Source organism: Rhinichthys klamathensis, unplaced genomic scaffold (assembly GCF_029890125.1).
Source record: "Rhinichthys klamathensis goyatoka isolate OS25496 unplaced genomic scaffold, OSU_Roscu_1.1 h1tg000040l_1, whole genome shotgun sequence".
NCBI classification, from domain to species: domain Eukaryota; kingdom Metazoa; phylum Chordata; class Actinopteri; order Cypriniformes; family Leuciscidae; genus Rhinichthys; species Rhinichthys klamathensis.
The window spans coordinates 2,805,634-2,822,916 of NW_026606587.1; the positions used below are offsets into that span (position 1 = coordinate 2,805,634).

Below are 17,283 nucleotides of genomic sequence, written 5' to 3' on the forward strand. Positions count from 1 at the left end.
TATTTTCTCTGGAAATTTCCAAACATTTCACCGACTGTTTCCTCAACTTGGGCCAATACAGAGCTGGCCTCGGATCGAGCTACCAAGCAACACTTTCTGATGTGTAATTGTTCAAGTTCAGACAGGTAATCTTTCTCTCAAAATCGTTCAATACTGTTTATGCATCAGTAAGTCAAGCCAGTGACTAAAATATCAGCTTCACATCGTTTCTTTTAGTAGGATGAAAATAATCGTATTTAAATTGTGAACAAATTATATACAGAAAGCGATCAAAGAACCATCTTTCCACACAGCGCGAGTTTATCTGGACACTTGCCAAACTCGTTATGAAATCAATGACGCACGTTACTGCACAACGAAGCTCTTACTGTATTTACATCATCGTGTTTGCATTGGGGAAAGCTTTAGAGAGTGCAGAAACTGCTTTGCAATGATAAGATCTTCATTCTCGCGATCAACACACTCATCTGCTCAATGCTCATCACGGCAACATTTTATGTGATGGGAATAGATCTAAATACTTTAAAAACATCTCACGATTCGTTAATCTCGATAGCTGTAATAGTAAAAACGTATAATAGCAGTAGTAAAAGTATTCGGGAGAGAGTTTCACATGTAATGCGTAGCTATTTCATATGCAAGCATGTCAGCCAATCACAGCAGTGGCCGCGGTTACACTGAATCCCACAGCAGACACGCCCCTTCAAACAGAGTGTTCAAATCAGAGGCTAAAAGCAGGCTAGGAAAAATGCCATTTATTTCTAAATTATGATTATTTTTGATCTAAAAAACATACTAACATTATAAGGGTAACCCAGGAAACATAATAAAATAATAAAAAAAAACATTCTAGGGCACCTTTAATGAGAAATTGAACAGGTGTTCCTAATAATCCTTTAGGTGAGTGTACATACACACCTACAAATATGGTTAAATTTTACCGCTGAATGTACTGACAAGCATTTATGGTACCTAAAATACACTTTAAAGCTGCAACACCGTAGCTTTTTTGGGGGTTAAAAATGATCCAAAATACATATTTGAGAAAATACATAACCGGCCAGTGTTCAAAACTTTCTGCTCCCCGTAGCTCGATTTAAAGCGGTAAGCTTGTAATAATGTTTTTAATTCCAGTGGTACTGGTGTATTTCCGCGGGAGATTCGAGCATGTCTTTGCGTCATTACGTCACATCCAGCCCGTTCTCGTCCTTTGGCGTCACACATGTGACGCTTTGTACATTTCGTTGAAATCTTACGCACATGGCATCCTTTAGCATCAATATGAGACGCAGAACCCAAGGCGTCATACAGGTGACGCTCGTCTAAATCCGACGCACATGGCATCCTTTAGCGTCAATATGAGACGCAGATCCCAAGGCGTCATAACCGTACCCTACCCCAGACCTAAACCTACCCATAACAGTGCGTGTTATATTGACGCTAAAGGATGCCATGTGCGTAAGATTTCGACGAAATGTCATATGGCGTCACCTATATGACGCCAAAGGATGAGAATGCGTTGTCACATCTTTACACATAAAGAAGAGTCTCGGCTAGTAGGCTATATTGAGTCATTACGTCATATCTGTACACATAAAGAAGGAGTCTCGGCTAGTAGGCTATATTGAGTCATTACGTCACATCTGTACACATAAAGAAGGAGTCTCGGCTAGTAGACTATATTGAGTCATTACGTCACATCTGTACACATAAAGAAGGAGTCTCGGCTAGTAGGCTATATTGAGTCATTACGTCACATCTACACATAAAGAAGAGTCTCGGCTAGTAGACTATATTGAGTCATTACGTCACATCTGTACACATAAAGAAGAGTCTCGGCTAGTAGGCTATATTGCTTGTGAGGATGTTGGAGGTGGAGATTTATAGCCTTTTCTCACAGCACTTGATATAATTAAACGTATTAATTTGATGGTGGATCCAGAAAGGTTCAATCGACAATCACCAGTGCCAACTAGAGATTCACCCGCTGGAAAATGCAAAATACTTTGTTCGGACTTCGGAGTGGCTACAGAAAAAAAAGAGACTGCAACCGGCCCATGCGAAAACAAGGATACATATCGGAAGGACATTACATGTAGTCACGCAATGCTGACGTTGTTAACAAACATTAACAATTTGAGAATAAAGTATAATTTGCATGGTTTTACGTGATATGATAACTTATAAGCGATTTTTAGAATTAATCAGCGCAATTTACTGCAATGTCAGAACCAGAAATAAAGTGGATGTTACTTACTTGTTCAGATGACATTTTCTGGTGAAAATTATTATGTTGGTCATGCATCCAAAAATAATAATCTGTGATGTGTCGAGGTACAACTCACGTAAAGTTTTTAATTTCTTTTTCACGAAGGGAAGTTCACTGACCATTATGTTCTTTTCTTTAATTCTTGTTTAATTTTTTTGGATTACTTTTCAATGCCTCCAGCTGGATCTCGGTCACGTATGAGCTCAAATTCAATCATAGCGTATATAATTATGATATGTTTGATTACGCATGAGACGAAATCTGCTGAAGCTTGTTTCTAAACAAGATTGGATTGTACAATTTGGGCTTTTTTTTCTGGAGATGATAATTTGTGTTTGACAGGCCTATTAAGTTGAGGTTGTTTAGACATGAAATTCTCTCATTTTAAATGACCCGAAAGACTTGTACGCAATCAGCTTCCACTGTGGGAGTGATTTAATGCCAGCGACATTCGTAAGAATGTTTTTAATTGCTAATTTAAATGTGTTTCTTCACAGTTAAAAACACAGCTGTGCTTCAGCTAAAACTCTCTTAAAAGCATTAAAGGCTTTGGTCGTGTGCAAATGATCAAAATGTTGTATATGTTTACATAGACCGCAGTAATCCAACTTTCAGCCTAACATATTATCATTCATGTTCATGAAAAAAAAAAGTTTTAGCTTATCCCAATTCATACTGTAGCTGAAGATGTGCAAATGACTTCAGATACGCTGTGCAAACAGAATGTGTGCAGTTAGGAACTATTTCTACCTGATATAAAAAGACTTCTGTTGGCTTAATCTAATGTAGTCAGGCTGATTCACTCATTAAATAAGCAGGTAATATAACAACATAATTTAGATGTCACCAAATGAAGCTTCAGTCAGAGTTTCCCTCCAGTTTAACTGTGAACTGTTAACTTTACCAGTGGCAGACGGGGGAGTGTTTGTGAAACCGGTAATTATTTAGTGACGCTTTAGGTAAAGAAATGACGTACTGCAGTATCTCCTATGTGGCCTGACTAGAACAATGCAAGGCAATTATTTATTACCTGCACTGTAAAAAAAAAAAGAAAAAAAAAGCCATAATTTACTGCAAAAAGGCTCTTTTTTTCGCAAGGAATGTATTAGGTACACTTTAATAGTATCGGGTTGGACCCCCTTTTGCCTTCTGAACATTCTTAATTCTTCATGGCATTGATTCAACAAGGTGCTGGAATTTTTATTTTATTTTTGAGATTTTTGGCCATATTGACATGATAGCATCACGCAGTTGCTGCAGATTTGTCGGCTGCACATCCCAAAGTTGCTCTATTTGCGATATTTGCGTTAACAAGGAATTGAACAGTAGCCAGACAAATTACTGTAAAAAAACTCAACACAACTCAAAGACCAATTTTAACATTATTTCAGTAGCTCATTTGTTTTTACAATGATAACAAAGGCATGCTATGGAGACTGAGGCATAGAATAAAACATTGCAATTACTCAATCAAACCTCAGCTGACCATGTGAAAATATCTCTATGAAACATGAGCAGAATGACAAATCATTTTACTGAAGGGGATTAATGTTAAATATACAAGTGTGACATCGTAGCGTAATAATGGATCTCTGGGCGTACACACTAATGCATAATGGATTTGCTTTGATCATAATCACTGTAGTGGGTTAGAAAGATAACCGATTTGATATGAATTTTCTATTTCCTTGGAGAGTCCTATGTGTGCGTGTGAAAGAACTTGATAATAAAAGAAGGAACTAGTTGATATAAAGAGTGTGACAGATTTGAAAATAGTTTGTTCCCCGGGAGATTGAAAAGTAAAAGCAATTTTCTTCCTATAATCATGACCACCAATTTGGATATTGGATCATTATCTACCATTGAGGATCATTTTCTCCCAATTAATTTGAAACATTAACCCATCAGCCTGTCAGAAGTCACAACAATAGATAATTAAAGAAAATAAATGTAATGCATAATAGACTAAATTACACAATCTCTTTAGCTAAAACTCCAGTGCCAAAATGCTGAATGGCTATATTGTGCTGCATTATATGATGTTCTTACGTGCTAAATAGAAAACATTAGCATTTTATCTTTATTAGCGAATTTAGCAGGGCTACAACTGGTGAAAGCACACTAGCAATGCATTCATGTGTTTTTTTCCGCTAAGCTTTTTTTGAAATGCTTACTAAAATACTAAGAGGAGACCTTTATTTAAAATAAAAAAAGTGAAGCAGTTATTTGCTGACATGAGGTCACATGTATTGCATGTTTCTAGACATTCTGGTGGCTTTGTTTGATCAGTTTTACTGATGTAATCAACTTCAATAGCAGTCTGTGACTGTGCTTACTAGTCACACAACTCAATATGTCATAACTGCAGACTGTAAATACGTCAATTCTGCTTTTGTCGCAAATTGTGAGAACGTTGGCAAGTAAGGTCATCCTGACAGCAACTGTAAATCAAAGCGCCTGGCGTTCTTTGAATCTTGTCACAAACAACTGGGTCAATTTCCAACTTCTGAGACCTTCAAGAGCAAATAAGAGTGTTTGATAGTTGACCTTGTATTAAAGTTTGTAATTCTTATTCAACATATTTCACTTTCAAAATTCCTGAAAGGTATCCACATTTGACATTTGTCCTACACTTCCAAACAATGTGTTCAGAGCATGTGCTTATTTTGAGCTGTTTTCATTTTCCCTGCATATTTTTTCTTCATAATAGCCTTGATTTTTTTTTTCCTCAGTGTTCAGAGATTCAAGCAATCTATGATTTATGTAGCATCAAACGGTTGGGATCGGAAAATATTTTTTAAATGTTTTTGAGAAAAGTCTCATATTCTCACCAAGCCTGTATTTATTAGACCAAAAATACAATAAAACAGTAATATTTTTCAATATTATAGCAGTTTAAAATAACTTTTTTATTTTAATATATTTAAAAATGTAACATTCATGTAATGGCAAAACTGAATTTTCAGCATCATTACTCTTCACTCTTCACAATCATATGCTGATTTGTTGGTCAATAAACATTTCTTCTTATCATCAATGTTGAAAACAATTGTGCGGCTTAAAATTTTATAGATTATTTGATGGATAAAAATTCATAATTCATTTGAAATAGAAATCATTTGTAACAAATTTGTAACATTTCTGAATGTTAATTTCTTAAACTATTGAACCTGGGTAGGGTTTCTAGTTCCATTTCTAGTTTTCACCATGCTTTGCATAAAAAGTAAGTGTTGAAATGACATATTATTTTATGTGCTCTTGAGCAAGATGTTTAAAGTTCCATTATGTTGTATTTTAGGCCTTGTCATTTACGCTATCGTTTGAAAACGCATCTTTTCCTCTTCGCTTTGGCCTTCCATCCACACTGAGACGGCGTTTTTGTCCTGAATAGCATTTACCATGCTCATGTGTGCTACTAGCTACTAGTAACTGCAGGAGGTTAATTTGAGTTACTTTGACACATATAACATTATTGAAGTTCACTGAATTAACAGACTAGGGTCCAGATTAACTAAACAGGGTAAATTAGCGTGGGAGCGTAATTCCAAAAAAGCACAGATGGGAGTGGAAAGGTCTGCGTGTGATCTACTGACGACACACAAATGAAAGAACACAGACGCAGCCGGATCATTTCCATAATGACAAACGCAATCTACCAAGAGCAGCGCAAATTCAGCGTCTGGTTTAAGACATGCTTTTTCTTGGACCGTTAAATAATGGTGCAAATGCCAGTAAACTGACTAGCGCAAACCTTAGTAAATTTCCACGATTCATTTAAATACTCTCCTCCCATTTTAAGTCTGAAAGGCAAACTCCTAGAAATGCATATGCAATAAGGTCGGATGCAAAATGCAAAAATAACCCTGCCCACGTCTGTTCGAGCCCGTTCTCATCCCAAGGCGTCATAAACTGACGCTTTTTACATTTCGTCTAAATCCAACGCACATGGCACCCTTTAGCGTCAATATGAGACGCAGATATATATGGGCCAGAAGGCGCCTCCTAGTGGTCTAACCCTAACCCTACCCCAGACCTAAACCTACCCATAACTATATTGACGCTAAAGGGTGCCATGTGCTTTGGATTTAGACAGTTTATGACGCATTGGGATGAGAATGCGTTGTCTGTTCAGCACTAAGTTTTCACTGCATGTCTTTAGTAAATCCAGTAGTTTTTTTATCACCAAAAGAGGGTTTGCACTGGCCCTAGATCTGTGATGCTGCTGCTGCTGTTGATTATTGTTGCTGTGGAACAAGTATGGGTAACACTTTATTTTGATGGTCCTTTTTGAACATTCTGTTGACTATAAGTAACTTTGCAACTACATTTCAACTACCTCTCATTAGAGTATTAGTAGACTGTCTGCTTAATATCTGCCAACTCTTTATTGTGATGCTCCTCCAACAGACATTCTACAGACTATAAGTAACTTTGCAACTACATGTCAACTTATTCTATCCCTAACCTTTCCAGTCTACTAATACTCCACTAACACTCTAGTGAGAATTAGTAGAGATGTAGGTGCAACGTTACTTATAGTCAACTGAATGTGTTAAAGGGACCATCCAAATAAAGTGAAACCCAAGTATGAACTTGCTACTGCTAATAGATACACAGATATGCTGCTGCATAAATAGACATACGTACATAAATCCTGTAGCAGATCTAGGCAGGTGGAGCTGGGGGAGGTGGATTCAGACTAGCAGCAAACACTGAACCAGACTATTTAAATGTTGAGCAAGCAATCTCATTGGATGCAGGATCAACAGAAGCCAATCAGCTTGTGCCATGCAGTCATGATGTGATTGCTTGCATTTTGCATGTAAAGGACCTATCAGCCTGTGTCCTCTAGAGTTTCATGCCTGAGCTAGATATTTCTGCTGCTTAGTATCAATAAATAGTCTGGTGTTACTGGAGGAGAATTTTCAATATAGTATTTCTATATTGAACTTCAAAAGAGCCGGAAAAACATATTATATCTACTTCAGTATAAAAATAGAAAAAGCCTCTCAGGTCAAGAGTGCTCTTGTGGGCAACACAACTTAATACAGAAACATAGCTGTTCAGATTTTGAGCAATGATGTGCATAACCAATAGATGTTAGTGGCTGTGCATACTGTAATCCACTCTGGAAATAAGCTAGTGAAAACTTGTGAAGGTTGTGTGCAGTATCAGCAGTGTTACATTAGACACAAAATAATAGTGTCCAATCAAAGTGAGATCTTTGAATATATTCAAAACTGGAAGACTGCAAAGGATCTGCAGTAAAATTTATTGACCAAACCTTTGTGTGAAAATGTGTTTGTGTGTATTTTAGTGGGTTTGTGTGTGTATTAGGAATCGATGATTCTTGGGCCATATACCATGACACTGTATAGAGTGTGAGAGAGAGCGCACAGGGGAGTGTTATCTGGGATTCTTTCAAAGGAGCCAATAAGTCGTTTGATGTAAAGCACTATTGGAAGCCAGTCGGGTAAAACTGATGACCGCATAAAAAGGTGAGTTTAGATTACCGGTTCTCCTGAAAGGATTGACACGGGGAGCTACATTAGTAGTCCAAACGTGTGTCCAGCGGAGCAGATGAAGTGTTTAAAATAAATAGGAGGAAGTAAAAGTTGAATGTACTTTTCTTGGATGTATTTCACCTTCGATTATAAATAACTTGTTCCTTCAAGAAGACCCACATAGTTGTAGTTTAAGACCTGGTTAATTGTGCTGTCAGACCTGCTCAGTCAAACACGAGTACGGCCCTCTCATTCCTCAGATGACTGCTTGATTGGATGTGTCTGACAGGTAGTTAATTCTCCAGACTGAATAGTCATGGCTGTAACATTGCGGTGGGAGATTCCCCAGTCTGTGGCAGTGATTAAGGATGATGGCCTATGTGTTGTGTGTTTGTGTGCCTGTGTGTGTCCGTAACAATAGATTTGAGTTAGTGATGTTGGAATAGATGAAATGTACCATATTAATCAAAGCAATTACAGTGAACTTGCTGGAAATGACTGGCATTTACTTTTTAATAGAAAGTTAGTTGCAAAAAAGGCCAATACAATATATAGTTTCTTATGCTCACCAGACTGGATTTATTGGATCAAAAATAAAGTAATAAAAACAATAATATTGTGAAATATAATTACTGTTCAAAATAACTGTTTCTATTATAATATATTTTAAAATGTTAATTATTCCTGTTAGAGAATACATTACAATTCCATTACTGTCACACGATCCTTCAGAAATAATTGTAATATGCTAGTTTGCTGCTCATGATACATTTATTATTATTAGTAATCTAATTATTATTATGCTGCTTAATATTTTTGTTACATTACATTTTTAAACATTGTAAAATTATTTCACTATATATCTGTTTTAATAAGTTCAGCTCCTATTTTTAAGATATAAATCAAAATAATGTGCATACATTTCTCATTAATGAATATCCACCATATAATTGAATATCCACCATACATATATTACAAATGACATTTGTAAAAAGTCTCATCATGATTTGATTTATAAAGAAATTAAGTCCCCGATTTACTCGCAGGAAAATATTTTTTTGTTTTTTGCTTAGGGATAAAAAGAAGTTAGAAATACGTGGCATCCTGATGCCGTCCACACTGCTGAGAGGGGCGTTTAGATGAATATGTGAAATGTGCTTGTGCTGCATAATTTCTTTTCAATTACAAAGATTAACACAACAAAAATGACAGCGGTGAGAAAACAGCAACTAAGAAAGCATTTGATCATAGCGATGTGGATATGCTTGCATGAGGTCTGCAATTCGGCACTCTAGTAAAGTCACGTCACATTTATTTATATAGTGCTTTATACAATAAATTGCTTTAAACAAAACAGCTTTACAGTATTACAACATGAAAAACACTGTCCGTATCTCTTCAATTTCTACTGTAAAGCGGCTCTTCAGTGTGTTCATGGTTTACTCACGGACGTCTGATCTCGAACAGAAGAATTCCATGTAAAAGAAGGCAGGAACTTTTCAGGAAAGTTCGCTTTGGCAAGCTGTTTCAAATTCCGAAATATACGCCAAACAAAATTCATTTTGGCTTTTTCATTTTTTTGTTACCTTGAAACAGGTTAACTTTTTCAGCCCAAGAAGACAGTCTAAGCATGTTTGCTCTCAGACTTTGTTGAAGTAACAGAGATAAAGCTATGGAGACAGAGGAAGAGGAAACTCTGACAGCAGACAACTCTATCAATCAGACAAGCATGAAACAAACTCTCACAGCTCTAACAACCCCTAAGTGTTGAAAGCAACACACCATGATGTTCTGATACAGGATTAGATGTCTCACTCAGCTCTGTGAGTGTGTGTAATGTTAAGCCAGAGCCAGGAACAGGACTCTTGAATTTTTCAGTACATGTAATGACATTATTTAGTAGTCTCTTCTGCAACATTCTGCGACATTATTCATGAGTCTCTTCTTGTTTCTTTGTAACAAATGGTGAGTGGAAAGAGGCACTTAACTTTCAGAAAGTGTTGAATTATAATGGGATCAAAGTTAATATTATACCTTTTATATGAGGTTTTCAATCCTGTTACAAAAAAAAGGACACGTCTAAATAGTTTAAATCAAAACTTTCTTATTTTAAATGAATTTTAAAATAAATTAAAATCCCTCACTGGTTAGTTGGTTAGTTGAATGGTTGATAAATGTCAACACTAGCAAATGGGTAAAAATTCTGAAAATGGATTTAGATCATTTACTAAGGCTTCCGACGATGTTTATTCCTGTTTTTTCTCCCCTAATATGGGAATATTGTTTGATTTGTGCCTTTAATGCTTTTTTTAAAAAGTCAGTGTACTGTAAACATTGAAAGTGGCCACTAGCTTTTTCTAGTTTAAAGAGATCTGGATCTTCTAATTGCTCTACAGGGAGCATGAAATGATTGTGCAGTTCTTAAACCCTGACAGACTGAGACTTAATATTCCTTATGAGGGAAAAAATAGAAACATAAATGTTTTTACAAATAAAAAAGAGCCTAGGAGCTCTATTAATATGAAAGGGTTATGCACAAAATTTGGGTTTGCAGCCATGTGCGAGGCCGTGTGTGTATGAGTATGTGTGCTCTTGCTTGCTTTTATCTTTCTGCTGCTGGCCACACTTTGATGGTGTGTGTGTGTTGCTTCTGTAGTTTCCATCCCTGTCAGATCCTGGTTGGAGGAATCAAAGACCAACGGAGCCAGTCATAGTGATTTGAGACCCGCAACAGAGGAGAACACTGAGCCAAGTAATTCTGCCAACGTTTATGAAACGGATGGTTTTGGAATGTCGCCTCATAACTCCTCATAAGAGGATGTGAGTGTGTCTGGCGGTTGTATTTACTCATCATTATTAACCAAAATGGTGGCCATTTCTTCATCAGCCATCTATAAAGGAAAGGTGACTTTTGGTGCCTGGCTCAGGATGCTGCCAATTCATGCAAACTTACACTAACACACAATCGTTGGTTTTTCTGTCACAATGGGGAATTTTGGGGTACGTAAGATTGTTTCTTTTTTTCTGGTAAGTCTTTGCTGAAAGCTGCAGTATGTGATTTCTGAGAATCATTGTTGAGCACTGTTGATATTTGAAATCAACCCAAACAAACACACATCCAATATGGTGGATGTCTCTTTATCAGCTGAAACACATTAAATTAGTGTGGTTCTTTTAAACTTTGATCATCAAAAGATCCTGGAAAAAATGTATCACAGCTTCAGCAAAATTATTAAACAGCATGACTATTTTCAACATGGATAATAATAGGAAATGTTTATATATATATATATATATATATATATATATATATATATATATATATATATATATATATATATACACACTAAATCAGCATATTAAAATGCTTTCTGAAGCATCACGTGATATTGAAGACTGGAGTAATGGCTGATTCAAATACAAAACAGTCATTTTAAATTGTAATAATATTTCACAATTTCAACATATTACTGTTTTTACTGTATCAAATAGATGCAGCTTTGATAAGCATAAGAGACTTCAAAAAATCTCACCAACCCAAACTTTTAAACGATAGTGTAAATATTTATACTTTTTTAGATGTTCATTAAAGGTGCTGTAAGCGATTTCTGAGAAACACTGTTGAAATTTGAAATCCCAAAAAGTCACACCCCTCCCTTCATTGCCCCGCCCCCAAAATGCACAAACACACAATGAGTGGATGTCTCTTATTATAGATGAAGCGAAGCAAAATGCTTCACGAAAAATAAAGCAAAGATGACGAACAAACAACAAGGAAGAACAAAAAATGATCATGGAGCACACAAAGAGCATATACAGGCAAGAGTTTGTTGTTAGTCATCAGCAGCACACCAGCTCCAGACAAACATTTACACTCAAAACTGTTCTGTTACTATAGCTAATATTACAACAGCATCTCTTGGTTTTGAGAAACATAGCAAAACCAATTTTACTTGCGTATGGAGCGGAAAAAAATGCAACCTCAGCATCCGTTTTCAGGCCTTCCCGCTTAGGTCTCTCCAGTGCTGGAAAGCTTTTCTAAAGCTCTTGCCTGATCATAACCCTTCTTTTTCCAGTGATATTCCTCTGACCTTTTCTATTTTGTAATGCCTCTCAGCCATCTCTCTTTCTTCAAATTTCCCTCTTGCTCACTCTCTCTCCTCCCCCATCATGAGTGTATACACCCCCTACTGCTGATTGGCTAACTTACTGCACCTTTAAAACATTTAATATGATTATCACGTGATTATACTTGCAGGGACCTTTGGTTAATATCCATAACACAGACCGGCAAACACACAGACACACTTGAGTGAGGACATTTTGTTTATTTGTGGACATTTCCATTTGTGACTTCAGCAGAAGGTGTTGTCAGATCTACAGTAGGTTATATAACAGTAAACCTACACTCACATGCAGTTATACCTTCAATCTTTCGCCTTAGATAACTGGGTGATGTTTTCATCTTGGGCATCTAGTGCCATATTAAATGTAAGAGAGCCAGTACTGCTTTTATCTTTTCATTCCAAGGTAGAAACCGATAGAACAACTGAAAGCGATGAGAAAGACTGTGGGAGAAAGACTGAGAGATTGTGGGAGCCAAGATAAAAACACACCCCAGAAATGGGATATTTAACCGTGACCTAAATCGTCGTGATGAGTGCATGAGTCAAGATGATACTTAGACCAGAACACTAAACTTTTCACAGAGAGTCAAGGCCGGCTCTTCAACAAAAAAAAAAACATTTCCTAATATTGTCAGATTTCACTGTCAATCAATTTCAAGTATACCTTGTCTTTTGCTCAGATGCATTGCATTGATTTTGGTAATGTGAAGTTCAATAAGGTGTCTTGAAAAGATCAATTCCCTGGTCTTTTCTCACCTCTCCATCACTGACATCATCTTTTTTTCTTCTCTCAGGTATCAGACAGGTGTGATTACGTCTACGTGAATGGCAAAGAGATGAGAGGACGAGTCAGAATGCTGGTGAACTTCACATATGGTTATCTGAGGGCTCAGTTGGAGGTGAAGGTCTGGATTCCCAAACTGCCCCTGCACATCGAAGTTTCAGATACTGAACTCAATCAGATCAAAGGCTGGAGGATTCCCGTAAACAGCAATGCCCAGAGGTACGAACGTTTGCGATGGATTTTGAGAATACTGAGTGATTGGCACCCACATTTGATTCTGCATACGCAGTGAAAACTCAGCAAATTTTCACAGAAATTAAAACACCTGTCACTCTCAAAGTTCTACACATCTTAACCTTTAGTGTGTTCTTGTTATTTTGCACTCTGTTGTTGCCAGGGTTTTTATCTGGGGTCTGTGAATGTACAGGTGGTCTGTGGGAAGATATTTAAAAGTGATATAATTTCCAATGTGTGTGTACAGCTGCTTTTCCACCGTCGAGCCGAACGGTTCTAAGATGGTTCTAAGGAATGGTTCCAGTTATGCTTCCACTTGAGCCTGGTACAGCTCGGCACGATTACAAACCGCTCTCGGCTCAGAATTCTCAGCATGGTTGGCCAACCCGTGTTGAAACGTGCTTGTCGAATGCATTTAGTGACGTCGCCACTCACAATTGGTCACTTGTCTGTTGCCTGGCTACCAGTTTCTCTGTAGCTGACGAAGCGTGCTATTTGAGCAACATAAACACAAATTAATAATAAAATTAAAAGAAATATCTGATCACCCTCCAAAATGCGGTCACTATTTACATCTCATATCATCACTAAACCAAGGCAACAACTGAAGCGTTTGTATTACATTCCAAAGACCTCCGTATTCAGATGTTTTTAGAAGACATAAAAATGCAGAAAGTTTTTTGTGACGGGTAGGGTTAGGGGATGGAATATACAGTTTGTACAGTATACAAATCATTACTGTATATCTAAGTAATGTCCCCATAAAACATGAAATCGTGTCAGGTTTGGTATGTAAACCTGTTCCCTGAGAGGGGAGTTCCAATCGAAAGGGAACTGAGGCTGGAAATCCTGCAGGTAAAAGGAAAAATTAAGAAAATGCTTCAATGGTTATTTTAAATATGTGTTTGTCACAGAAAAGGAGCACATGAAACATTAAAAATGATCAGATAAATCAAGACATATTACAACAATTTTCAGCGTAAAATTTATATATGTTTTATATATTTACGCCGTAAACCCACAGAGTATTTTCAGGATAAAAATATATTTTAAAAAACGTTAAAACTTTCAAGGGGAAAACGCACTAAAATCCTCATATCGATTTGTACTGAGGGTGGTGCAGTGCGAAGAATGTGAGAATACCCACACAATCACAGAGAAATAGATCTCACCAGCAGCTCTAGAGTGTGAAACCATTAAAACAAACTCTCTGTCGGCAGTACAGTAGTGCCGTGAATCCTTGAAAAGACAAAGGAGGTCATACAAAAGAATGTGAAACACTGTTGAGCTCCACTGAGAATCGGTAAGACTAAAATTTCATTAACAACCATTATAATCATTATTAGAGCAGTAGTTTATATTATTAAGCATTCATATTAATTTTATTCAGATAGAAGTTATCATTTATATCCGAGTAAAATACTCTATATGAATCAGACATTCATGATTTTAATTATTAATATGCATTGTTAATCATATAGTCTAATTAGCGTTGTTATGGTAATTAATTAAAGTTATCATAGTATTGATTTTGGGAGTCCCTGGGTTGGCTAAATGTCTGGGTGGGGTGTCTGTGAATCTGTAAAAGTCGGAAATCCTTGAGTTATGAAACAGCCGCATCACCGCCTCAATCATTTTAAACCTATTGGAAATGCTCCTGGCTGCAATTTCCCAGCATGCACCAATAATATTTAGTTGTCATTCGAAACTGAAGTATGGGATACATTTCACCTCTCTCCTTATAGCCCACAGGGAAGCTTGGGCTTGTGAATTCAAAATAGAATAAAGTCAATATATACGATTTCCTGGTGGTATGGAGGCAGTTTCCTCTATGTCTCCATTTCTGTATGTCCCATGTGGAATGGTTCACAATGTGTGTGAGAAGCTGAGAATACAGAATATAAAATTTGAAGCTCTTCATAGGTGAAATTTGAAGTTCCCGACGGGTTGCTCTGGGTGTACATGTATCAGTTGGATTATTTTTGAGACGGTTACAATACAGATTCATTGAGAGTTTGAGCAAAGCCATAAGGGAGATCCCGTACATTGTGTGGTGGCATTCCTTCCCAAACTTCTCTACTCAACTTTTCGATGACATAAGTAAAGTACCTGACATGTACACTGTCTTCTTTACTTTAAAAAAGTACGTAGGAAAATTTAGGCAGACTGACAGTGCAGCACTGGGGAAAGAGTGGTGACAGTGATGTGTTCATTTCCATTTAGTTCTGTAAAATATCTCATTTAAAGAGTCTTTATTTTGACCAGATTTTTTTTGCTGTGGGAGACCCCCAAAGCAAGTAATGGGGGGCCGTTGACCCCATGTGGTGGCCCCCTTATACTTGACATCACTGTTTGTGGATGGGGCCCTGTCTTATGGTTTGCACCCTGGATTATCAGTACACCACTGGTTTATGGTGCTATTACTAAAATAACTAAAGGTATACCCTTTGTTAGTTGAAGTGCATGTTTTCATAATAGCTCATTTTGTGGTTTATGGATACATATCATAAAGCTGTTAATGCTAATGAGTTTCTCTGTGTCCACACAATGAATATTAGATGCTAATTGCTTCACGCTTCTTTTTTTGTTTTTACATCAACCTCCTCATTATGCAGTTCTATTTATGTGTGTTTCTAAGAAGTAGAAAAGGTGCATGTAATTCTACAACTCTACAAGGTCAAGCACCATTAAAGCTGAAGTGTGTTTTTAAATTTTAATGATTTTCTTTTAATTTAATTTTCTTCTTCTTTTTGAGGATTTCTTTTCTAAGTGTAACGGAGGCAAGCTAGTAAGAGCTGTGCATGTAAACCTCACTCCCCTGGCTTCTAGGGGCACGCTAGCGACTGAAGCTAGAGCACCTGTCTCCTAGAGCACCTGTCTCCCATCCCGGAGACGCTGGTTCGAATCCCGCTCGGAGCGGGTCGAGTTGGACCGGTTACATTTGGTGCCGTGACCCGGATGAGAGTGAGGTTTAGGGGGGTGAGTGTATGAGAGGCAAGCTATAAGAGCTATGCGTGTAAACCTTACTCCCCTGGCCTGAAGTGGCGAGACTGCTAGACTGCTAAAATCCCACTCAAAGGGGGCCGAGTGGGACCAGTTACACAGGTAATCAGATGTTAAAACGTGTGGAAATATCTCATATACTTCCCTTGAGAACTTATATATCTCAATCATATCTAGGGATCTGAATATCATAGAAAGTCTTTTAAGATTAATTTGCTAGTGACTGCTTAGCAACACCATAGAAACTACCCACAACACCCAAGCAATGCCATATGCAAGGGCGTAACTTTGGGTCTACCATTGGGGGGTTAAACTCGCGGCATATTTATTAATTTATTGAATAATTTTCTTGTGTAAAAGGTAACATACTACATGCCCAATCACCCCAACAAAATGTTAATAAACTATAGGCTTTAAGTTTAACTGTTAAAATGTATTTTATTAACATCACATTTAAAAAACTTAACATCAAATAACAGCATTAAAAACTTTTAAATAGAGAAAATGAAACTGCAATTATATTATCACTTTGCACAAAACAAGACTTAAAAGTAGATAAAAAAAGGTGTTTGCATTTAGCCTCTGATAACATCAAATTCAGAAACTGAAAAAATACAAGTGTGGACTTACGTTTGTTGTGCTTTGATTCATTTTGTCACTTTGCAAACTCCATGCAAAAAGAACAAAAAATAAAATTATAATAATAATAATAATCTCAAATTGAGCCGGAGGTGGTAAATTCCTAATAATGTACGTATTGTTTTAGGTATTTTAATAAGATATCTTGCATTATGTTGCGCATACAGCTCATCTAACGCGATCGTTATAAAGGTGTTTGAAAAACAAAACATCCACTTGCACATATTTGACAATCGGAACATCAGATAAATCCTGCTATAGCTAACAAATTTGTGAAATTTTGAATAAAAAAGGAAATAAAAGCAGATCATCAGTCATTCAGCTATTGTGGCTGCGGTGTGACAAGCAACGAAGGACGCGTCTCCACGGGATACTCCGTGATACTACGAGAACGATCAATAACGATCGCCTTGAAAAACTTTTAAACTTACGTGTGAAAACGTTAAGTAAGGCTTACATTTACATGTGTCTTTGTTTTGTTTTGAGTGTATGGTCAATAAATAAAGGAATTAAAAAGATGGGCACAAAACCTGTTTGTCGCGCCCCATTTGTCATGTCTCTATTCCCCACCACTGGGCCACGCCCGCGCCCGCGCCACACACTTTGAGAAACGCTGAGTTAACTTAACAGCTAACCTCCGTTTGGTCAGGATTTTCCCTCTTTTTGGCTGGTGTCGATCAACAATGAAAAATCGTTGTCTGGCTGTGTCCTTTTCATCTTTCC

At 37.1% G+C, this 17,283-nt stretch overlaps 1 protein-coding gene across 1 annotated transcript in view; it reads left to right on the forward strand.

Moving 5' to 3' along the window:
• si:dkeyp-14d3.1 (transmembrane protein 132C) overlaps positions 1–17,283 on the forward strand; it is a 433,321-nt gene that overhangs the window by 393,778 nt on the left and 22,260 nt on the right. The window contains exon 6 of the mRNA XM_056246615.1: positions 12,695–12,903. Coding sequence (XP_056102590.1) covers positions 12,695–12,903 — 209 coding nt within the window. The remainder of the gene's footprint in view (positions 1–12,694; positions 12,904–17,283) is intronic.